General features: G+C 34.8%; 1 protein-coding gene across 1 annotated transcript in view; it reads right to left on the bottom strand.

Moving 5' to 3' along the window:
- Window positions 1-25,836, bottom strand: part of MDGA2 (MAM domain containing glycosylphosphatidylinositol anchor 2) — a 764,225-nt gene that overhangs the window by 279,931 nt on the left and 458,458 nt on the right. Inside the window, exon 4 of the mRNA XM_081829766.1 lies at window positions 4,479-4,675. Coding sequence (XP_081685892.1) covers window positions 4,479-4,675 — 197 coding nt within the window. The remainder of the gene's footprint in view (window positions 1-4,478; window positions 4,676-25,836) is intronic.

Raw genomic sequence — 25,836 nt, 5'->3', positions numbered from 1 at the left:
CCACCCAGGTGCCCCAAGTGGTCACTTTTCTGTTCAGAGAGTTGTTGCTATTCTTTTCTTCGATCTCCTGTTGAGTTCGTAGGTGTTCAGAATGGTTTGATCCCTATCCAGCTGAATTCCTGGGACCAGAGGAAATCCAGGTCGCCTACTCCTCCACCATCTTGCTCCACCCCCTCTTCTTCTTCTTTTTTTTTTTTAAAGATTTTATTTATTTATTCATGAGAGATAGAGAGAGAGAGAGGCAGAGGCAGAGGGAGAAGCAGGCTCCCCGCGGAGCAGGGAGCCCGATGTGGGACTCGATCCCAGGACCCTGGGATCATGACCTGAGCTGAAGGCAGACGCTTAACCGACTGAGCCACCCAGGCGTCCCTTTCTTTTTTTTTTTTTTAATCCAAGTATTTGTCAATGGGTGAACCAAAGCGTCCGCGGCCTTTTCGGTCTGGTCACTCTCCTCGCCTCCCGGCAGAGACTAGATTTACATTTTTATTTATTTATTTATTTTTTGAGAGAGAAAGAGAGAGCGCACGCATGTGCACTTATGTGAGGGTATGAGGGAGAGGCCAGAGGGAGAGGAGAGAGGGAGAGAGAGAATCCCAAGCAGGCTCCATGCCCAGTGGGGAGCCCAATGCAGGGCTTGACCTCATGACCCTGAGATCATGACCTGAGCTGAAACCAAGAATCAGAAGCTTAACCGGCTGAGCCACCCAGGTGCCCCAGATTTTCACTTTTAAATGATCAGGCAGATGTTTGGGGTAATAAAGCATGGCAGGCTGTTATTCCAATATTACAATATTCCATGGAGAGAGAATGAAAGTTTTGTGATATAGTTGGACTTGTGTATATCAGGCCTGTGTGCAGTATATCACCTGTGGTATGACATAAAACCACTGATAAGATTTTATCTATGAAAAACCAACATTCTCTATGGCTGTAAGAACTAAATTGTCCATGTGCTGCTATCTGAGAGTTTCTATCAGTTTGGCCTACGAAACACATTTGATATTAACAAATTCAGTAAGTTCATAATGTAGAATTACTGAAGCATTCCTTGTTGCAACATGAATTTTTAGGACAAATATAAATACAAAAATAGCTATTTTAGGGGGAGAAATAAGCAACACAGTCAAGTAACCAAAGGCAGGAAAGAGATCTTTAAAAAGGAGCTAAACTGCATGTTATTTGCTCATTATCAACTACATCAGGTCAATCCAGAATGCAGAATTTGCAAGAAAGTCTGTTTGTTTCTTAAATACTTTTTAAGAGAACTGATTCAGATGGTCTAAGCAGCAGAGTTATGAGCACAGCCACCACAGAGAAAGCCTGTCTTATATAGCACAGTAAAGCCATATTCATATACAAGGAAGTATCAGTACTGAAATGTTCAAATTAAAAAGTTGTTTCCTCATAAAAGAATGGAGGAAGAAAAAGAAGGAAGAGAAAATGAAAGTTACTTTTACAAGGCAGAATGTGATCAGCTATTAGTTTGAGAGCTCTCATAAGATGGTTTTTTAGAGAAGCTAACATAGAAACTAGAAACAGGTTCAAAAGAATGAATGAAATGTTTCATTGTGCTTGTTTAATAAACAAATTCCTAATTATTTTTACAGTATAATTTTCCCCCCAAATTTGGACAGGTCCAGTGTGTCCATGTCTAAGAGATCAGACCCGCCTATAGGTAAGAAATGGCTATTCAGTGCTACCTCAGTATCTGTAAAAGTTACCAGGTTTCACAAGATTCTAGAGAAAAAGATGTTTTCTAAATTTTAACAACATACACATTCTAGGCAACCTATGAAATAGGAGAAGATATTTACAAATGACATACCTGATAAAGGGTTAGTATCCAAAATATATAAAGAATTTATAAAACTCAACATCCAAAAAACAAATAATCCAATTTAAAAATGGGCAGAAAACAGACATTTTTCCAAAGAAGACATATAGATGGCCAACAGACACATGAAAAGATGCTCATCATCATTTATTATCAGGGAAATGTAAATCAAAACCACAATGTGATATCATCTCACATCCACCAGAATGCCTAAATTCAAAAACACAAGAAACAACAAGTGTTGGCGAGGATGTGGAGAAAAAGGAATACTCATGCACTGTTGGTGGGAATGTAAATTGTTGCAGCCACTGTGTGAAACAATATGGAGGTTCCTTGGAAAGTTAAAAATAGAACTACTTTATGACCCAGCAATCAAACTACTGGCAATTTACCCAAAAATAAGAACACTAATACAGGGGCACCTGGGTGGCTCAGTTGGTTAAGCAGCTGCCTTCGGCTCGGGTCATGATCCCGGAGTGCCGGGATCGAGTCCCACGTCGGGCTCCCTGCTCGGCAGGGAGTCTGCTTCTCCCTCTGACCCTCCTCCCTCTCATGCTCTCTGTCTCTCATTCTCTCTCTTGCAAATAAATAAAATCTTTTAAATAAAAAAAACAACACTAATACAAAGTGATACCTGCACCCCTGTGTTTATAGCAGCATTATTTATGATAGCCAAGATATAGAAGCAGTCCAAGTATCCATCAACTGATGAATGGATGAAGAAGATATGGTATATATACACAATGGAATACTACTCAGTTATAAAAAAAGGATGAAATCTTGCCATTTACCAGGACATGAATAGAGCTACAGAGTATGCTAAGTGAAATGTCAGTCAGAAAAAGACAAATACTGTATGATTTCACTCATATGTGGAATTTAAGAAACAAAACAAACAATAGGAAAAAAAATAAGACAGAGAAATCAACAGACTTTTCATTATAGAGAACAAACAGATGGTTACCAGAGGGAGGTAAGTGGGGGGATGGGTTAAAAAGGTGATGGTCATTAAGGAGAGCACTTGTTGTGATGAGCAACAGGTGATATATGGAAGTGTTGAATTACTATATTGTACACCTAAAACTAATATTATACTATATGTTAACTAACTGGAAGTAAAATAAAAACCTAAAAAAACAACATAACATATTCTAAAAAAACATTGACAATAGAAAAAAAATGGTAGATGATCATTTATCTGATTTCTAAACCTTAGAGGCACCCAAGCAACTAAATACTGCTAACAAATAGTTTGTTAATTTTCTAAATAAGAAAATAAATAATATTAGTAAAAACTGAAGGATGAATTATAGTATCGCAGAATGTATGGGAAAACTATGATCCTCTCTGTTAACAGAAAGCAGTTGATGCTGTAATGTTCTGAGTCAGGAGAGGGTCAGATCAAAACAGGCTGTCATGATAGTCTCAGTATGCAAGAATGATTTTCAGAGATTTATATCTTGGGAAGTCCCAGCTGTTCTATACCTTCAAATAGCAATGTAAGTATATATGATGTGTTCAGATGTTTTTGTAAAATCATGCATTCTTCCATAGTTAATATCTAAACATTGGCAATTATATTAATAGAAAGAGGTGAGGACTCAGACATTACAAGTAAATGGTTTACTATAATATAAGGAAATATATTTAATGGTGAAAAATGAGATGCTGGGAAATTTACAGATTCAGGATGACCTTCTGGTATTACAGAGTTGAGATGTGAAACATATATTTATCTTTAATATTTTGAAGTAGAGTATTCATAATATATAAAATTTAGTTGTAAATTGTCCTATTACAGTCACATGATATCTCAAAGGTACAGATAACGTGGTCAAATCTCTATCTTTTTATCTATATCTTTTTAAAATTGTTATTCATGGTCACAATTATTTTGAATATTTTCCATAGACATTTTTTTAATTAAACTTTTTTTCTTTTTTTTTTTTTAAACTTTTTTTCTTTTTTAATTAGGTTTGTATTCCTTTCTAGTCACCAGCAAAGCTTTATGGTATCGGCACTCAAATATTCTTACAAATTTCAGTGTCTTCCTCAAGAATTACTAATTCTCCACTCTTGATGTATATTATAAATGAATATTTCAGATCACATTCAACTCCATGTAAAATGACTCATTAGATATTTTAGTTTTTACGTAATTAAGGCTCTATTATTAAGTCAAAACCCAAAATGAACAAAAGACATCAGAGACTTTTTCCTAAAACCAAAGCTAAATGGATTTCAAGTAGATTTCTTCATTCCTTTAAAATGTATTTGCCATTGCAAATAGGAAACTCAAAATCTCTCCCTTAAAGAAATATTTTCCACAAAAAACAAAGCAGTCAGCAAATGTAAAATTATGTGCTTTATAGTGAAACCTAGGTAAACCTATGTATAAAGAAATACAAGTTAGGATACATTGATTTATTTTTTTTCAAATGTTAACATTTTATATTTAACTACCACATGAAAAATTAACAAATTACCTTTTTCTATGTGAGTTATCTTATCTTTCAGTCAAGAACATACTGTTTTTTAAAAGGTCAGAGTTGGAGAGACTCTTTTCAAATAGACATAATATTGCATGCTACCTAAATTAGGAACATATTCTAGCAGAATGGGGTATAAATACTGTAATTCCTACCTGGGTAAAGAAGGGTTCATAAATCTCAACTCCTTTATCAGATCCTTGTAGTAATACCTCCTGACCACGTCTCCAGCTGTACCGAACAGGTGGATTGGAATTGGCCACACACCGGAGGAACACTGTTCTCTCATAGTAAAATTGTTCTTTAGCTTCACCTATACTTTGATGAACAGTTACTACTGGGTCATCCAAATCTAAAAAATAAAAACAACCAAATGACACTGTTATGCATTACATGGCTTTTACAGGTATTACACATATAAAACCTAACCAAAGGTGCATTTTCATAATTGATTTTATTGCGTATCACTAGATTCATTTTTTAAATTTAGTTTATTGAACTTGTTTAGAGAAAGTTCCAATGATAGGCAGTAAAGACGAATAATAGATGCTTCTTAAGATCTCTGCTAGTTAAGATAGTACAAATGACTGCATATTTCCAACAGAGCTCCATGAGAGAGATCAGAATCCAAGACCCTCCAATTCAAGAGATTAGCCGAAACAATGAAACATAGTGACAGGGAAATAAATACCAAGCATCTCAACTGACTCCCTTAACATACTTCTTTTCCAAACATTTATAACTGATATAGTTAAAGCAATCAAAGGATTATGTTTACAAATTATTATCTTTATAGTAAGAAAATATGATCTTATACTGTGTTAAGTTTTTCCTTCATCTCAGATTTTATTTCCCAGATTATATTTGCTAATTTGAAATGTGCTAATAGAGGGTAGTGTTAAAAGGCATTAACGTTTCTACTACTGGATATGGGAACTATATTTTTGCCATCTTACATGCATTCTAAAGAAGGGATATATACCATAGTGTTTAGTAAACATTTTCTGGAAAAAAAATACATAAATATCTTGGGCTTTGTATGAACATGAGTTCATAGAGTCTTTCTCTCAACTACCTGATCCTACCACTGTAGTGTGAAAGCAGTCAAAGACAGTAAGTAAACGAATGGATGATGGATGTTGCTGAGTCCCAGTAAAACTATTCACAAATGCAGGAGCCTCAGCCAGACTTGCCTCATGGGCCATAGTCTGCCATAGATTGCCAATCCCTGATTTACCATATTCCAGGTTCTTTCATTAAGAGAAAAAGAAATTAAGAAGTGAACTTGCCTTAAAACAACTGTATTGTATATTTGAAAGTCGCTAAGAGAGTAGATCTTAAAAGTTGTCATCACAGGGAAAAAAAACAAACTATCGGTACCCATGCATGGTGATAGATGTTAACTGAACCTACTGTGGTGATCATTTTGCAATATGTACAAATATCGAATGATTATGTTGTACACCTGAAACTAATATGTCAATTATAGCTCAACAAAAAAAAAATGGGAGAAAATAAAACAAAAACAACAAGCTCTTGGTTCCATGTGCTAATATAAACTTAGTATATAGTTATTAAGTGTGATTTAACATTTGCTGTATTTAAATATTAATTTCACCCAGCTTTGCCCCTTTTGGCTTTGTAACTGAAAGATTACTTAACCTTTGTGGTCTTTAATTTCCTTATCGATAAAATGGGAATAATAATGGTACCATACTATTAGGGCTGTTGGAGAATTAAATGAGCTAGTCCTTAAAGCCCTAGGCACATAGTAAATGCTCAATAAAAGTTAGCTATTATTATTACTATTATCATTACTGGGGTTTCATTTAGAATTCCATTAATTCTACATTGTTTTCTTACCTTTATCCTACCAATTCATAATGCACTCAGCTCTCATTTTAAATAGATAAAAGTGTCATTTTGTCATTTGTTCAGGCTAGCAATTTTTTCTACGTGACCAATATTTTCATGTGAACACTGAAGAGAAGCTACAATATTATATAAACATAAGAATAGTGGGATGTGTGAGCATATGCTATGCTAAATATTTAAAAGGCACTGTTCTTTAGAAAAAATTCTTTGTGATGCATTAAAATAATAAAATAATAGTGAAATAATAAATAAAATAAAATAAATAAAATAGTAAAAAGTGAAGTAATAGCTGCCCTAAGGAATCAAAGAACAGAATCCTAAATGTCCCCAGGTTTAAAAAAGGTTTTTTCCAAATGTGACAGCCCTACTTAAATTTCTAGTTTTGCAACATTGAGTTTTTTCTCCCAACATTAGAATCTTTTCACAGCTACCTCAAAGGCTTCTAATTATAGTAGTATAAATTTACAGAACAACTGCTGCTTTGTTGGTAAAGTTTAAGGAAATTTCAGTTTCAATTCATTCTATTAGCTGTGCAAGGATATGTGCTATCTGGTTTTAATCATCAGTGTATTTAAGGATACCAGCATCATTATCATGAAACATTTAAAGGTCTTTAAAATCTATCAAATATTCACTTACTTGATTAGCCCTTCACATACAAATCAAATCCTAAAGAAGATTGATCAGCTGAATTCAACCTTAGAGACTTGAAAAAAAAGGTATTGCGAGTTGATGGTAAACTTTTTTTTTTTCTTATTCAAAACATAATTTCTTTTAGTTATAGTCTCATTTTTAGAAGATATGAGCTGTGTTCTGTTGTAAAAACAAAATTCTGAAGCCAGAAAGTTTAGAAACAAAACAGAATTGGATGGTGATCAGTGTAACAATGATGACTCTACTTGGATTCCAAATAGTTAATATTATTGTACTTTAAAACATCCATTTACTGATGTATACCTAGCTCTTTCCTTGTTGGGTGGTGGTGTCAATAGATTCAGTCAGGAATAGACCAAACCTGAACAAACATTTAAACATGCTCTTCTCTGATCTATGTAAGTTTTGGGTCACTGGCCTTCTGAGAATCCAATCCTGTGACAATGGCTTACTGAACATTGTATTGGCAGAATTATCTGTTGGATTCACCCATGTTTAGGAATTTCTACTTCACAAAGCTCCTAAATGATACCTTTTTTGGATTTAAAAACAAACATGACAAAGACAAGATGTCTTCTCGAAAAGTCAAATAATGGCATGCATAAAAATATATTTTATGTGTGTGTGGATGTGTACACACACACATATACACTTACATAGTTTAATATACATACATATACATCACTTAAAACAGTATATATGTTTAATATAAACTCTATATAGTATTACTGAATATGTGTATTTACCATAGGTCAGTTTTCTTGGAAAAGAGACTCTAAGACAGAGTTATGTGTGCAGGAAGTGTATTGGGAAGTACCTTCTAGATCAACACTCCAAGTGAAAGACTGAGGATTGTTGAGGAGGATAGTTGAGCTACAGCACAGTTGCAACAAAGGTCCCGGTAGCTTTAGAGAAGTCATGGAGCTGTAATATTTCCACAGAACTGTCCTGCCCTAAGGCAAGGGAACTAAGCCTTAGACACCACCCCCTCCCCCATCAACTGGTCCTTGCCTGTGTGCTATTCTTCCCTAGGGGGCATGACCTTGGGAGGGATAGCTCTGTTGGTTTAGGGTAATTTCTAAAGAAGGATTTAGCTGATAAGCCATTAGCTGCTCAGTAGCTAAAGGAATGAGTCCTGCAGTACCAAAGGGATCTGGCTGGTGCTCTATAGCATCTGCTTAAATCCGCTTTCTAGGTAAGATAATTCACTCTATCTGGGAAAAGCTACTCCAGGATAGTTAATCACCTTTCCTGGGAAAACTGTCAAAAGAAACTGTGGTGAGATGATATTCATCATCTCTTTCTACTATTACCATTCTAAATTGCTCCCATCCTGGGCTAGTACATCTTTTGGCATAAGTAGGTCACCTAGTGAAGTTACCAGACCTTTGTCACTGAGGATTTTGAGCCCCAGGTCACCAGGTTCTTCTTAAGCCATGACTGATGCACTTATCTGTTTACCACCAAAATTGGTCAGGAGACCACCAAGAAATGATACAGTGGATCATCATCACCATATTATATACACTCTCACTCTGTAACAGTAGTCGTACCTCCAGCCGATCATATGGGCCAGTTAACTCCCTCCAGGCTGGTGATTCCTCTTATCTCCTATTTCCTAACACAGGAAGCCTCACATAAATGAGTAGCAGCCATGGCTTAAAGATTAATGGGGCTCTTGCTGTATCACTTAATAGAAGCTTTTTCCTCTTCTGAGAACTAGGACTTCTAAACTGGCAGAGCCCAGAGTTGCAGGAAGGGAACACAGATTCCCCAAGTGGGTCACTGAATGTGATGGTGGTAAGTAGGGTCACTCCTTGGTTTTGGACCTATGTATTCTACAGGAAAAAAAAAAAAAAAGCATTATATAATAATGGTCATTGATTTAGAATGCACACTGTATCTCGGAGCATAGCACTCCTTCCTTACCAGCCATTATCCCACTGAAACTTAGTTGCCCCTTCCAAAGGTCATTCAATCACTCTAGTAAGTTGGCATTTTTAGGTGATAAAGAATATATGACCAGAGAATCCCCTGGCAATGTTCCCAATACTCTATCTTCACTGCTGCAAAGCGTGCTTCTCATTCCATGAGTGGTTAAGATGGGATCATGTGTTAAGAATAAACCATTCTCAAAGCCCTTGGATAGTGCTGCTGCTGACTCAGGTCAGCATAAACATCCATACCCAGAATACATGTCATATTCAGTTAAAATCATGCACTATCATTTTCAGGGGAAAAAAGGTCTAACAAATATAACCAACTTGCTACCAAGGGACTGGTTGGAATTTTGAAGGATAGTACTTTTACGGTGTCAAGTGTTGGTCTCTGTTGCTGCCAGGTTAGATATTCAATGGTGGTGGTAGATACATCAACCTTCATGGGAGAGGACCCATGGTTCATGTTTATGCATAACCTCCATCCCTACCATTATGACAATTCTATTCATGAGCCTGTTGTGCTATTTATGATTAGCTAGCGACGAAGCTGGTTGTTATCAACTGCTTGCACTACTCTGTCTATTTCATTGTTTTGTGCTTCTGTGGTGGGTATTTTTTGGTCCTCAATAATATGTACTCCCATAGGTCCATCAACATACTCGAACAGATCTCTTTTCACATGAAGTGGTTGACCAGGGACACCACCCAACCAAAGTTCTGCCCTCTGGAAAGGTGTTCCCTCATTCCTCTCAGGGACATCCCAGAATGGGGCTCTAGTGAAGTAGCAGTCCAGTTTTTGGCTTGCATACATATACTGAGCTGAACCATCATAAAAGAAGCTTAGCCTTTTTTCTTCACCATCAACTTATAAGTGATCCACTCTGTGGCCGGAGATGACCTGAGAAAAAGGAACTGGTAAAAACATTGATAGATGCCATGAGGATTGGGCACCTCCTTGTACAGCTTACTTGGGTCCTTGGGCCCTGGCCATACCTTATCCTGATTTTACTGATTCCATTTTATGATGAACTACTGATGGATCTGACCTATTTTATGGCTGGATGTTGGTAGAAATGACAAAACCCAATGTGTGATTGGTGGTTCAGACCACATGGTCATTTGATGTTCTGTATTCAAATACTTCATCCCTACCAATGCCTAGTAGCACACTAAGAGCTATTTTATGAAAGAGGTATAATTCTTGACTATAGAAAGCATGGTCTTACTAATAATCCTAGAAATTTAGTTTATAACTTTCCTATTAGTATTGCTGTTGGCTCTGACAACTAACAAATATGTCCATTCCAATTACACAATTGGAGACAAGCTAAATGACAACAGGGTGGATCTGTGGATTGGTAGACCCAATGTGAGCCAGCCATAGGCCACAATTCCATTTATTACCTGGCACCTATATGCCCAACTCTAATAATATAAGGGCATGATAATTTTGTAGAATCTTAGGTATCAAAGTCAACTTAGATCCTTTGTACCACAGTCCTCAAAGTGTTTCACAAGTTTGCTTTTCCTAGAAAATGGTTCTTTAAGTGGATATACGTTCTTTAAACAAAGAATTTGGAGAATCATTACCATATACACTTGCTATGGTATTGCAGGGTTCTTTCTAGTGACTCAGTCTCCCCTTCAGTCAGAGTTCAAGGTATGAAAATTACCTTAAGTGCAGCAACTGGGAAAGGAATCATAATTTTTTAAAAATTATGTGACGATATTCAGCTTCCTGATCATCCATCTGATTTCTTTAATAGTGTAGACTGGATAATACCCTTGTTGACTGTCCACTTATTTTGCCCTGTGGGATGCTATGTTTTATTGTCTATCTCCAGAGCTCTCTGTGAGTCTAGAGCCCTTGATGTATTTTAACTAGCTACTCATTAAGATAACTGTGCTCAACCTTGCTTGTGACAACTAAGCACTGCCACCTAGCTTCTATTATGTTGAGCGCTTGGCATTCCCATTCCTATCAGAGACCTCAATTCTGTATTAGCATCTCCTACCATCAACATTTGCCTACAGAGAACAGTCACCTCTGAGCTTCTCAATGATGCTTGATCTCAGTCATCAGCACATTCTTATTGCTTTAGAGGGTCCTCAAAACCTTTACAAAGAAGAAAGTGAGTGACTTTTCTGGACTCTAACTGGTATATTCACTCTAGCATGTTCGCATATCTGAGTCTTTTGACACTCTTTCTACTGTGAGCATAGCAGCTCTGGAATTAATACTTCTTTTAGTGAAAATGCTTGCTTTCCTCAAGCTTCCAACAGCTATCTAGCAGCAGCAACTCTCTCCTGCTCTCCTTCCCAAGGTGTTAAATAACTTGGGAGAATACTATCATATCAATAAACTCTTATTCTCCATCCCAACTTGATATTATTCTCCATCCCCAATCTTATTCAATCTTATTCTCCATCTCACTTGATTCAGCAGCCTCAGGATCCAATTTCATACATACTCTCCCAACTCCTGCCAGTAGATATTGGCTAGGGTCTGCTGCTCATTTGAAGCATAGTCCCTGTCCAACCTTAGAGACACAGCATTTCTGTGGCCGTGTGATGTCATCTATTGACCCTATATATTGAGCTGGAGGCCAGGAATGGAAGTGAGAGTATATACTCAGAGGGGTATTACCATAAAAGGAAGAAGTTTCCAAATCATCTTTAAGCAAGATGGACATGATAGCCCTTAACTGGGAGGAATAGACCACTTCTGCAGGCCCAGAAGGTTTATGGAGAACTAGGTTTCAAGGTATCTAAGATCACTAACCCAAATGTACTCTACCCCCAAGTCAGAGTTCCATTTGTTCTCAACCAAGGTTCAGAAAGTGGCTTAGCTGATTTGTCAGGGCTAAAGATTCAAATTTCTGTAAAGCTCTGCTATGCTTTTAAATAAATCCTTATTATCAGCTTTTATGACCTCTGGCTAAAGAAGATGAGAGTCTCTTTATATCCTGTGAAAGAGACCTTCTTATTCTCACACATAACCTTCAACTCATGATTATTCACACTCAGCCTTTCATTCTTTTTCTCCATTGCATGAATAGAACCCAGCAGAAACTGATTCAATTGTCCTTATAATTATTGTTTTCCCCTGAATTCTTCAAAAGCCAAAGATACTGAACTCATAGTGCATTACCTTCTACTAGTACCTATCTTTGTTCACCATCAGTGAAGATTTTAACAATTTCACCACTACAGCATTCAAGAGATATCAGTGGTCCACCTACTACTAGAAATGTGGTCCTGTTTGTCAGTCAGTTAGTGGACTGATGGGTGATCTATTTGTAACATTCTGTCTTAGAGTCTACTTCTGAGACCATATAGAATGACTCCTTGGGGGCGCCTGGGTGGCTCAGTTGGTTAAGCGACTGCCTTCGGCTCAGGTCATGATCCTGGAGTCCCGGGATCAAGTCCCACATCGGGCTCCCTGCTCAGCGGGGGGTCTGCTTCTCCCTCTGACCCGCTTGCCTCTCGTGCTCTCTGTCTCTCATTCTCTCTCTCAAATAAATAAATAAAATCTTAAAAAAAAAAAAGAATGATTCCTTGAAAATGTGATTCTTTGATGAAGACATGCATTCAGGAAACTTACTGAAGAGTGCCCTCAGGACCAATTCTTGTGGTGGTTTGAAAAAAAACAAAGTAGGAAAGATTAGGCAGTGAGAGGAGTTAAACTGTGATGCATCACTACAAAGTCTCCAGATGATCCAGAAGGAGCTCTAAGAGTTGGGATGGACTTCCAGAGTTGTTTTGCAGAGTTGTTCTATAAAGGACACTGATCAGTCACTAGGTTAGGGCTTCCCTGGTGAGAAGGCTTGACCTTGGGTAGCTCTTTCAAGCTGAGGATAATTTCATGAGAGGGATTCACTTGAAAGTCAACATCTTTCAACACGCCCAGGATTTAGACAGAGTACTTGCTATACAGTTTTATCCAAGGACCTTGAGGTTATCATTTCTAATTTTCTTCAGTCTTTATATATAGTTCAAGTAATATAAGATCTCTACATTTATTTAATATTCAGTTTTCACACTAAATAGCTTTGATAATATTACTGTACTACTTTCTGTTATTGTTGATATTTCATCTGCAATGATTTCTTCTCTTTAAAATAAATTTCTTTTAATTTTATAAGCTGAGTATGTGAACTTCAAACACATAGAGATGGTATTCATTGACAAATACAAAATATTCTTTGCAGTTAAAAAGAATATGATTTTTATTATTTAAGAGAGGCCCAAACTCTTCACATTTAGTGGTTTATATAAACCACTGATATGATTTGATATATGAGTATTTGCTTTGAATACATTTTAGTAACATAACATAGTTTTCCATAACATATATCTATGTGCACATAAGATCCATATCTTAATCATGTTTGTATTCCTACAACCTGACATAATGGACATAAGTACTCAATAATGATCTAATGTATTAATGTAAAGAAGATTGATCTGTAGCTAATATGATCAATGTCAATTTTCAGCAAGGCTACCCACACATACAATAAAGTTATCTAAGGAAAATTAGTTTCTTCCCATATATAGAACCACGACCCCTGTCTAACTGAAATAATTTTCTAGAAACTTTCTCTTTGGCTGATTAAACATGTCAGAAACTGTGAAATTAAAGTCATATATATATTTATGATGATATAAGCTACCTTTCTTAACCCTAGAAACTTACATGAACTGAATTGGGTGACTGATTAAATACAGGGCTGAGTGAAAGGAGGGAGTTTAGGAAGGACTTGGCTTGGGCAGGTGGGTAGACAGTGCATTAACAGAAATATGAAATGTAAAGTAAACCTGTTCCTGGCCAGAGGAGGCAGGGGAGATTATGAAAGTTGAAGAAGTTGTTTTTGTTTAAATCATGCTAAATTTAAATCATGCTGAAGCACATATTGCTCTCCTAGTTACAAAGTACATAAGCTGTGTGCAGAATACGAAGTCTGGGCTACAGATACGGATTTGTGAGTCATCAATATGCTGTGTGAGGGATGAGACCTTTCACGGAGTATGCAGAATGAAGAGATGGAAGGTCCAAGGAAAGAGCTCTGGGTAACACTAAGTGGAGGAAAAAAGAAGAGAAACGTTAGGGAAAAAACTGAAGAAAAAATGATGAGAAAAGTATAGACAAAACAAATCAATGGGAAACAAAATAAACTAAAAAGTAATTCCACTGCCATAGAGGAGTTGGAAACCAGAATAAATGGTGAAAAGAGATCAAGGTAAGAATAGAACTGAAAAGTGACTTTAAGTTTGGCAAGAAATAGGTCACTGGTGGCAATCACCATAGTTCTGTCAGAGGAGTAAAAGACTCAATAGTCATTTTCCTGTGCCCTAAAGCAATGAAAGCCAGTGAAAATATGGAGAGATTCATAGATATAATCCTTTCAAGAAACTTGGCTTTGGCAAGAAAGAGTTAGAGAGGAGCTAGAGGATAGCATGTGATCATAAGAGTCCTGCTCTGTTTTCATTGTTTTGTTTTTCTCTAAGCTAAGAGATATATATTTAAGTCCAAATAAGGAAGAGCCAATAATTTATAAGGAGAAAAAAATAAGACAATAGGGAACTTTATGAAAATGGTCAATATTTGAACGAGCTATTTTATATGTATAATTACATGGATTTTTAAAAAAGATTTTATTTATTTATTTGAGAGGGAGAGAGAGAGAGAGCAAGCATGAGGTGGGGAAGGGGCAGAGGGAGAGGGAGAAGCAGACTCCCTACTGAGCAGGGAGCCCAATGTGGGGCTCGATCCCAGGACCCTGGGACCATGACCTAAGCTGAAGGTAGACACTTAACCAACTGAGCCACCCAGGTACCCCTAGTTACATGAATTCTTATAACTCAAATCATTTAAGACTTATCAGTAGTATATCTCTGTTTTTAGGAGGTGTTCACCCAAGCTTCCAATCTTTTAAATTAGAAAACTTGGAATTATTTTTGACCCCTCCTTATTTTTTTTATAAAGGCATAGATTTTCTACTTTAAAAAAATCCAAAGGTAGTGCTTAAATATTCGATAGTCCTGTTTGAGATAAGGTTCACTAAATCATGGGAGCATTTGTTTAGTTTACTCTCAAACTGGGATACTGTAGTGACATAAAAGAGTTAACTCATCTCCCAGCATGCATGGGCACAATTAATCTACGTGCTTATGGTTAATCAGTTATTAACTGCAACTGAAGTCATGGGGTGTACTTACAAGTTAAAGAATCAATTAATCTCAAAAATAATCACAGCAGAGGCATGTTTTCCACAGGGCTTTAGTCTACCATTTGGTCCAATTTTTCTGTCTTTAATCCTTGAATTAAACCAAATGAATCTGAAAACCCAGATGGCAAAGACACAGTAAATACTGTACTGGATGTCATCTTCCCCTCTGGGAAGTTCTAGAAATCTTAAGAATCCTATACAAAAAAAAAAATCTCACTATGTTTTCTCAAGGAATATAACCACTCAATACTCTTGGAGGCACTAAAGCTAGTCAAGTATATTATTTCTCACTTTCTGGGTAAGAATTTATGTTACTATTATAACTATAGGATGAATGTACAGAACAATAAATAATGTTAACTAACCTGAATAAAATTAAGTTGCCTTGAACCTATACAATAAACTTATTAAATAATTATATTATTTAATAATTAGACATATCAATAATCAAGCACAATGTACTTCATTATAAACAAAGTATTAATGTCAATGATTTGCAGCACTCTGCAGATATCAATACAAAGGCACCGTTTTCTTAGATAAATCTATAAGAAATTTTGTGCAAGTATTGATGACAAGAAAAGTTTCATATCTTTTCCTACATACTGCTTTCTGTACAATGACTAATTTTATCTGATAACCCATAAAAGAAAACAGACAAAAAATGAGTACTTGACACCAAATTCTCAAAATGGGACATTTATAAGAGTGAAGCTATCTATAATATCTAGCCTCATTCTTGTCTGAAATTTTGTTCTTACAGATCTACTTACACAGATTATATTGCATCTTCTATAATTTTTAAATTTTATTAAGTTTTTAATTTTAATTTCAGTATAGTTAACATATAGTGCTATATTAGTTTTGGGTATGCAATATAATGATTCAATAATTCTAGACATTGTTCAATGCTCATCATGATTAAGTGTACTCTTTAATTCCATTAACCTATTTCATCCATATCCCCACCCACCTTCCCTTCAGTAATCACCAGTTTGTTCCCTACAGTTAAAAATCTGTCTCTTGGTTTGTCTCTTTCTCTTTTTTCTTTGTTAATTTGTTTTGTTTCTTAAATTCCACATATGAGTGAGATTATATGATACTTGTCTTTCTTTGACTGACTTATTTCGCTTAGCATTATATTCTCTAGCTCCATCCATGTTGTTGCAAATAGCACAATTTTATTCTTTTTTATGGCTGACTAATATTCCTGTGTGTGTGTGTATGTGTGTGTGTGTGTGTGTAAAACCTCTTTATCCATTAATCTATTGATGGACACATGGGCTGCTTCCATAATTTGGCTATTGTAAATAATGCTGTAATAAACATAGGGGTGCATGTATCCTTTTGAATTAGTGTTTTTGTTTTCCTCTAAGCTAAGAGATATATATTTAAGTCCAAATAAGGAAGGGCCAAGAATTTATAAGGAGAAAAAGATAAGACAATAGGGAACTTTATGAAAATGATCAATATTTGAACTAGCTATTTTAATGGTATAATTACATGGATTTTAAAAAAAGAATTACTGTATTATGGATCAATTCCTTTATGTTTGTTATTAATTACTTGAAGTGTTTGGTTGCTCCCATGTTAGGTGCATAAATATTTATAATTGTTATATCTTCTTGTTCAATTGTGCCTTCATGATTATATAGCGCCTTCTTTGTCTCTTGTTACAGTCTTTCTTTTAAAGTCTACTTTGTCCCATATAAATATTGCTATCCTGGCTTTCTTTTCACATCCATTTGCATGATAAATGCTTTTCCAACCCTTCATTTTCAATCTGCATGTGTCTTTAAGTCTGAAATGTGTCTCTCGTAGGGAGTACATAGATGAGTCCTGTTATCTATTTTGTCATCCTATGTCTTTTGATTGGAGTGTTTAATCCATTTACATTCAAAGTAATTATTGATAGGTATGGATTTATTGTCATTTTCTTACTTGTTTTATAGTTGTTTTTGGTTTCTCTATTCCCTTCTCCTCTTGCTCTCTTCTCTCACAATTAGTTGTCTTTCTTTAGTGATATATTGGATTCCTTTCTCATTATTTTCTGCATATCTATTACTGGTTTTTGGTTTGGAATTACCATGTGGTTTCTATGTAACATCTTCTGTATACAAGTCTATATGAAATTGATGGTTGCTTAAGTTTGAACCCATTTGTTACTCCTCTCCCCTCTACATTTTAGATATATGCTGTCATACTTTATATCCTTTTTTTTTGTGAGTCTTTTCACTGATTTTAACAGATATACTTAGTTTTACTGCTTTTCTGCTTCCTACTTTCCCTACTCTTGCTTATGGTCTTTCCTTTACACTCAGAGTCCTGTTTAACATTTCTTGCAGGGTTGGTTTAGTGGTTATGAATTCCTTTAATCTTATCTGGGAAACTATCTATCCTTCTATTCTGAATAACAGCCTTGCTGGATAGGATATTCTTAGTCACAGATTGTTTCATTTCAGCACTTTGCATTTATCATGCCACTTTCTTCTGGCCTGAAAAGTTTCTGATGAAAAATTAACTGATAGCCTTATGGGGTTTTCCTTGTATGTAAATGCTATTTTTCTCTTGCTGCTTCTAAAATTCTCTAACACTACTTTTTGCCATCTTAATTACTATGTGTCTTAGTGTAGACCTACTTGGATTAATTTTATTGGAGGATCTCTGTGCCCCCTGGATCTGGATTTGTTTCTTTCCCTGGATTGAGCAAGTTTTAAGCTGTTATTTCTTCAAATAAATTTTCCACCCCCTTGTCTTTCCAAATATTCTAGAACTTTTTTCCTAGTCCATATATATATATATATTTTTAATATTTTATATTTTATAATTTATCTGCAAAATTATTTTTTTGTAAACTTAAAGTTTACATCAATAATTTTATTTTATTTTCTTAGACCATTTCCTAGAAATTGAAGACAATCTAAAGAAAATAGTTCAAACAAGCATCTATATTTAGATCCTAATTTTAATTGAAATTATTTTAATTTTCTCCCTTTGTCATTTAGGCAAAATTTAAATTGAATATTCTTGATTTGAGTAGTTTCTTTTCTACTTCTGATTTAGAGATTTGTTTTAAAATTAGGAAGGGCTGTAAAAATGTATTAAATGTTTTTAAACATCTATTGGTAATGTGTTTGTACATTTTTGGATAATGAGACACCTTTGTATTCCTTTAACAGATTTTTTTTGATAATATTTGTTGCACTTTTATTATACTGGTTAATTTATTTGTTAAATTTTATCTAACATTTTTGCATTCACTGCCATAAAAATGTATCTATAATTCTCTCTTTCTTTTGTTCACTGGAACAAAAGAAATCTAGATTGGATAACTAATTTAATTTCATGATTATAAGAAAATATCTCTACTTAATGAATATGGTTTTGTATTCTCAGTACATTTTTCAATAAATTGTACTATCAATGCAACAAAATCATTAATGCTAATATAAACCTAATGTCTATGGAAAACAAAATCCTAATATATAGTGTCATATAATTCTTTTGTTTTTCTCCATTATTTAGCTTTTCAAGAATTGAGTGTGAAAATGTACACTTTAATAATAAATTAAACTTTTAATTATAATTTAGTGAATTGTGCAGAAAATTTCATAAATATATTTTCCATATGACAATATATTTTGCATAAATTAACAAGATAAATAGGCCTGATAGCATTCTTGTCCCCAAAGACAGATATTTAGATATTTATAAACAATATTAATGAAGAAGTACCTCAATTCACCAAGCCTACATAAAGGGGACAGGTGTGTCCAAGTCAAAATTTTATACTCTTTTGGTAAAAAATATTTGCAAGTAATAATGAATATTGATGAAATATTATGAACTCTTTCCTTAAACACATTTTCCCCCTTAACAGCTATCTCTCATACATAATAGAAACATAAGGAAAAGTACGAGAAATGAAGTAAAAATAAATCCATAAATAAATCCAGTCTTAGTTAATCTGGATATATTTCCTTCCAGTCCAAAAATCATGTTGCATATAACTTATATCATGAGCATTTTCTTATATTTTTTCATAAACATTCACTCTATCTCTCCCTTATTCATTCATTCAACTGCAATTTAATCAGCATCTAATATGTTCCAGGCACTACTCTAGGCACTGAGTTTTCAATAGAAGGAAAGAAAGGAAGGAAAGAGGGAAGGAAGGAAGGAGAGAGAATAGAAAGGAGGGAAGGAGGGAAGGAAGAATTATATTCTAGTGAAATAAACAAACATTGGCCTAATATAGTTTGACTTTATTCTTTGTAATGAAAACAGAGGCTCTATAAATGACAAATATGCAAATCCTAACAGGAAGACTGAGTTGGGGCTAACTAGGAAAGAAGAGGGCACAATTTTGAGGAGTCAAAGACCTCAGAAATTGGGTTTCTTTTTTTTTTAGAAATTGTGTTTCTTATATTATGGTTCTCAGATTTGGGATCTTTAAGTATCTGTAAAAACAGGTAAATTGTTAGGTTTCATCAATTATGGGGGCTAAAATTTAAACTTATATTTGGGGTATTTCCCACCTCCCGCCAAAAAAAAAAAAAAAAAAAATTCAATCCTAGATACTTTCTCTCCCAACCTCTTTGTAGCCAGAGTGTAGGCATATGACACAGGCTCATCCAACTAGATGCATTCATCATAACCTCTGAATTGGGAGTTATTAATGCAAAGATTAGGAACCATGGAAGGTCCATTCCTGGGGCATGTGGTAGAGGTAGCAGCAACAATATTGAGTTTCCTGGACAGGAGTAACTGTGCTAGTGAGAGCATCCCGTGTTGAATGAGCAACAGCAGGACATGTTATGAAATTCAGTGTACACAAAAATGGCAGCCCTGGTTCATGGAGGGTTTGGGGGCTGGGCTCCTCCATGTTGTTTAGCCTTATTTGTCTCTGAGTGCTTTTTAAACTTCACTTTGGAGACTGAAAACAAACCTACAAAATTTAATTTTATTCATTCATTTAGTTAGTTAAAGTCAGCCAGAGTTGAACTCTTCTGCTTGTATGCAATGGCTTGTTGAAATAGCAGTGTGTAACAGGAAGCAGCTATAAATCAACTTTGTTCTTTCTTTCACTGGCCTACTTTGTTCTTTGCCTCCTCCCTTCTACGCTCATAGCCACAGGGGCTCATCTTTTCAGGGTTATAGACATGATGATGATTGAAGGAGAAGTGGTAAGAGAAAATGAAGCCCTGTCTTTTGTAGATGGAAAAAGTCTGTAGATCTTAGGGTAAAACTATTGAAGTCCTTCACTTGGCTGGAGGAAAGAAAGATGCCTAACCTTCTTATCCATCTGTAGGAACAACAAAGCACTAGCAATTAAAAAAAAAAAATGCCTGACTTCCATCCCTAGGTTCCAATCTCAATTGCTTATACAACTGAGGTGGGGAGTGGTCTCCACTATCAGCATAGATGGTCTACCAATTCACTTTGCCAGAGGTACCTGGCAACTTCTAAGTTGATATCAGCCTTTAGGTCTCTGCCAAAACTGAACACAAAGTAGCATTCTGTTACTTTTGCAACTATGAGCTCTCACACAGAGCTTTTTGATCTTCTAATAAACTTTTTTCCTAAACTGAGCCGCTTATTTACTAATAGGCACAATAAAAACACACATTTTTTTTTTTAAGATTTTATTTATTTATTTGACAGAGAGCGACACAGCGAAAGAGGGAACACAAGCAGGGGGAGTGGGAGAGGAGAAACAGGCTTCCTGCTGATCAGGGAGCCTGATGCGGGGCTCGATCCCAGAACCCTAGGATCATGACCTGAGCTGAAGGCAGCAGCTTAACAACTGAGCCACCCAGCTGCCCCCAAAACACACATTTTTATCCTATTTGATTTCATATCTAAGAACAGGGTTGGTGGCTAAATATCAAGACAGCTCCATTTTTGTAAGTCAGTATACACCTTCTAATTTAAGTTTTGATTCCTTCAGTTTTATAAGCAGCCCTGTTTACTATTTTAATCTTTATCCTTAGAAACTTTTTAGAAATATGTAATCCCAGTGATAACTAACACATATATAGTATACTTAGCTCATCATTCCAAAAATATGTATTTCTAGATATCTAATTATTCATTTATCTTCTAATAGGAAATACAATGTGCATTTTCATTTTTTTAACAACATTGGTTATTTCATCTGTAATACAAGCATTAGCATCTTCTGGTATTGGGCAAGATAGCCTTAGTAGCACATTGTAAAAAAAATGGGTCATTAGAATAGAAGAAAGATACCTCAAAATGAGAAACAACTGAAAGGAACCTGTCCCTGTTCTAGATGACAAAGCCTGAAGGAACAACACTTGAAACAAATCATTATTTAAAAAAAAAAAAAAGCAAAATTATGAACCAGCTTGAGAAAAACCTCACCTGAGGTAAAGAATGTTTTAAACACAAGTCCACTTCTGACCTTATGGTTCTAAATAAATAAATAAATAAGTAAATAAACAAACAAAAAAACCAGCTTTGTACCTCCCACTGATACCAAATGCTCCTCATTCTAATTGTTAATTTAAAAACTAATCAGCAGGGACTCCACACAGGCAGACAAGACAATTTGTGTCTAGAATATATCAGCCAATTAAGCAAGTATCCAGCATATTGGATTTTGCTGATAGTTGTCCAATCATAACGGTCTGGACTTAGCTTTCCGAAAATTGGGAGAAATCAGCCATAGTCTCAAATATAGACCCTGACCAGTCACTACTAGCATGCTCTACTTGTGAGAAGCCACCCACTATTATTTCTGAAGTTGATACCTACTTAAAAATAACTGGATGAAACCAATTCAATTAAAGTTGAATAAGAATCAATTTAACTTGCTCGTTACAAAGAGAACTGGGTAATCACCCAGATCTCTGCTCTTGTCTTTACTAATAATATTATAATTTAAGGCAAGTTACTTAACCTTTCTCTGCACCCAAGTCTTCTTTTTATATGAGCTCTGCTGTGGGAAGCACCTTTCAGCCAGTTGATTGTGAAAAGCAGGAAGGACTTTTTGGCTGAGAAGAGAGGGAGCACTGGAGGTTTACCAGGAGGAGAAAATCCATACCAGTAGACATTCTTCTCACAAGAGACAAAGTAGCAGAAACCCAAAAGGGGCAAGAATAGCAGCACTGAAGGATTTACAAGATACAGGTGGTGCTGTGATTAAGTCACACATCTCTGGAACATCAGATTAGAGGTGCTAAAACATTTTCTAACCACACATGTAAGCATCTCAGGGAGTTATTGGAAATATTTAGGAAGATGCAGCCTAGAAAGAGATTTAGATTCCTTGCTTAACAAATGAGCGGTATATATGGACAAAATGGGAGTTTAGTCTAGATGCAATTGTTTTATTTATATTCAAAATCCAGTAAAACCTTATAATCTTGGTAGACCAGTTTTGGAACAATGGGTGATTGCTGCCTTTGTAATGTCCCAAGGGAACAATTTAATTGTATTTCCAGTATGGTTGTATCTATTTTTATTGTGTATTTCAATTAGAAGAAATGTACAACTCCAGTGCATTTAGCCACATGTGTTGTTTACAAATAAGTATCTCTACTATTTCTCTATTCTCAGCTGACCATCCCAATATATTAGACATCTGTAAGACCTGTGCATCTGTAACTTGCCTGGATGCTATGGGATTAGCTATATGTTTCTTTAATTGACAATTTCTTCGCCATTTTGGTTTGCTTTTCCTTTTATGGGATTTCTAAGATAATTTTTTTCAAAGCCTAATAGCAACCCCTTGCCACTTAAATAAGAGAGATACAGTAATGTCCATCAAAATAATGGAAATTTCAGCAAGAATATCACAAATATCAGAGATGTAACCAGATTGAGTGTGACTTCACAATATCCATGTCCTGCTTCATGCCATCCCCCTTCTTTTATCTGCTGTGTAGTTGTCTATGGATCCACCATTCACATTTCCCAAAACATACAAGAAAAGGAAGGTATGTTCTCCTGTTAGAAATGATAAAAGAATCTAAGTTTGGTGATCATATGGACTTGAATAATTAATTCTGGTCATATTGTTTGTACCAAACCAGAGGCTGTCAATCAAAATGATTGATGGTCACTTATTTATGAATTAGTGAGAAGTAGTGGGATATCTCCATACTAGTTTACAAATAATTCCTAGCAAGGAAATAACAAAGTTGGCTATTGGCAGGACTTAAGGTCACCGGAAAAAATCTGAAAATTAAAATTTTCACTTTCAACACTGAGTGGTATCATCAGATATAGAAGGGACAGTGTGAAGTTACCAAAAAATAGAGGGTTTTCTTCATTTGTTTATCTACGGAAAACAATCACATTTCGTTTTTCCTCTTTTAAAGATATTTCACAATATTGCTTTGGACTAGAAATCAGGGCCATGATTTTGTTTTCAAAGGCAAGGGTCTGAGAATGAAACTGTCAGGCTTCTGTATGCATCCATGTGTGTGGGGGATGTTCCAGGTATGTGAAGAAAGTCTTATAGTCTATCCATTATTTATGTTAGAGAAAAATGTCATCATAAAAGCTTAACATCTTGACCATAATTAGGTTTCCATTTAATTTGCAATAACTTCTCTACTCCATATGATTTTTCATCCTTTCCTTATCATAATTGGGGTAAAATGCTACCAAATTAATACACAACTTTTTAGATCCTTTTAAGTTGAGTATGCCACTAAACTGGTATAAACTATGTTTTTCTTTTGCTTGACCTCTTTCCCCAAAACTACATGTATTCTCATTTGGTAATTAATAAAAAATTATTAATTAAAATTACTACTAAAAAATATTTAAAATAACATTATTTAATATAGTTCAGAATATATTGCAACTAAGTAGCATATACTGAATTCTAGAAAAGAATATGTTTAATAAATGTATGTGCTAAATTTTATAGTCTAATATTAAGCTATCAACCAAGTTCAAGTTCAAGGAACTGCCTCAAACTCAAATTAATTCACCTTAAATTATATTTATACATTAAATTTAAGAGCTGGAATTTCACAGTGAAGTAATAAAATGCTAATAAAGCTAATGGAAGAAATTCTGCCTTCAAGACACTAATTCAATGAAAGTTACATGTACCTAAGAACAGTTTCCCTTTGACTGAGAACTGATTCGCCTAAAGTATTTCAGTCTATTAAACCTCAACAACATTAAGACCTAACTGATGTTTATGAGTATAGGTAAAATAACATGAGATTTAACATTCGTCTTTAACTGTCCTTTTAGTTATAAAATTAATTGGTCTGATTTTTGGCTTATTCAGAGGCATACAAAGGAGAGTTAATTAATTTTATTTATTTATTTAGTCTGTCTATCCTGGGTATTAAAATTCTCCTTCCTAATGGGCATAGGATGACAGGAAACAACTTAAAAGCTAGTTTGCAAAATAAATAAATAAATAAATACATAAATAAATAAAAAAGCTAGTTTGCTTTATTTACATATTTCAAAATAGCCGTGTGGAGTATAATGAAACTCAGCTTACAAGTTCAACAATATGACCAAGAATAACTCATAACAACTTAAATTTAACAACTAGTTTCCTTTCAGAACATTTTCTTCCATTCTTTGCTCCTAAAACACCCACAGATATTTATATAGTTATAATCAAAGTGCGTCTACAATTTTTAAAATTTATTCTGTTGCCTTCATTTGCCTATAAAAAGATTCACATTCATTGGTAACCAACAGTTTTTGCTAAGGATTTCCAAAGATTACCAATGTTGAGATAAACTATTACTTAGATACATGAACAAAAAGTTTATTACTAAGATGTGAACCTACAGATTTAATTAAGAAAAAATAAAAATAATATAATTTTAAGAACTAATATACCTTATATTTACTAACAAAATGAGTCTTTCTACTTGACAGGATGAAATGACCAATAATTATAATAGATAAGATTTTCTAGTTACTGACAGAAACATTTCTACAGTTTTGCCCCTCAACTTAAGTAGATTCTTTCTTGATTAAAGGACTTTTAAATGATGATTTTTCTATGAAATATTAATAATTATAAATCAAATATATTAAGTGATAAAGTCATCTAGAAATTAAAAGAAATAAATTGTGTATATTACAGAACCACTCTCTCTTTTTCACAATGTTCCCGTCAGTCCAAGGCAAAGCAGTGTATTATTAAATAAATATCAAAAGGTAGATAAATATAATAATACTTCAATTATCCTGAGTTAATTTGTCTATACTGCTAACCATCAGAACAAACCCTAGTGTGCATGCATAAAGAGAAAGGGCATGTGACCAAACAGAAAGAAATGCATACTCTTTACTCCTAGGGTGCAACAACTTTACTTTGTCCTCCAACTCAACTCCAAGCTTTTAGATACAATCATAATTCTTTTTTGGCTTATTTGCTAAGTCCTCAGTTAACCAGAAGTAAATTAGAAGAGGAAAAATGCACAGCAATGGCAGTAAAAATGGTATTTAAAAAGACTAACAGTGAAGAAAGAAATCATAAACCGTAACAAATAATACTAAAATATTTGCTATCACTTATCAGAACCTACTACGTGCCAGGCACTGTATAGGCATTTGGCATTTCATCCAATTTTTACAAGAGTACTTCAAGGGAGGCATAACCACCATTGCCAGTTTACAGTTGGGAAACTACCCACTTATAGTTTCTTAGAGATGTTGAGTGACTTGATCAGAACAATGACTCAAGAGCAAGTCTACTGAACTTAAAAGCTCTTTTTGCAAGAAAGAAAAACTGGAGCACTATGGATACTTTATTTTTTTATTTTTTTAAAGATTTTATTTATTTATTTGACAAA

This window comes from Leptonychotes weddellii, chromosome 9 (genome assembly GCF_054177405.1).
Source record: "Leptonychotes weddellii isolate Sample4059 chromosome 9, ASM5417740v2, whole genome shotgun sequence".
NCBI classification, from domain to species: Eukaryota; Metazoa; Chordata; class Mammalia; order Carnivora; family Phocidae; genus Leptonychotes; species Leptonychotes weddellii.
Note: the sequence above shows the minus strand (reverse complement) of the source record. Positions and strands in the feature narration are given on the sequence as shown.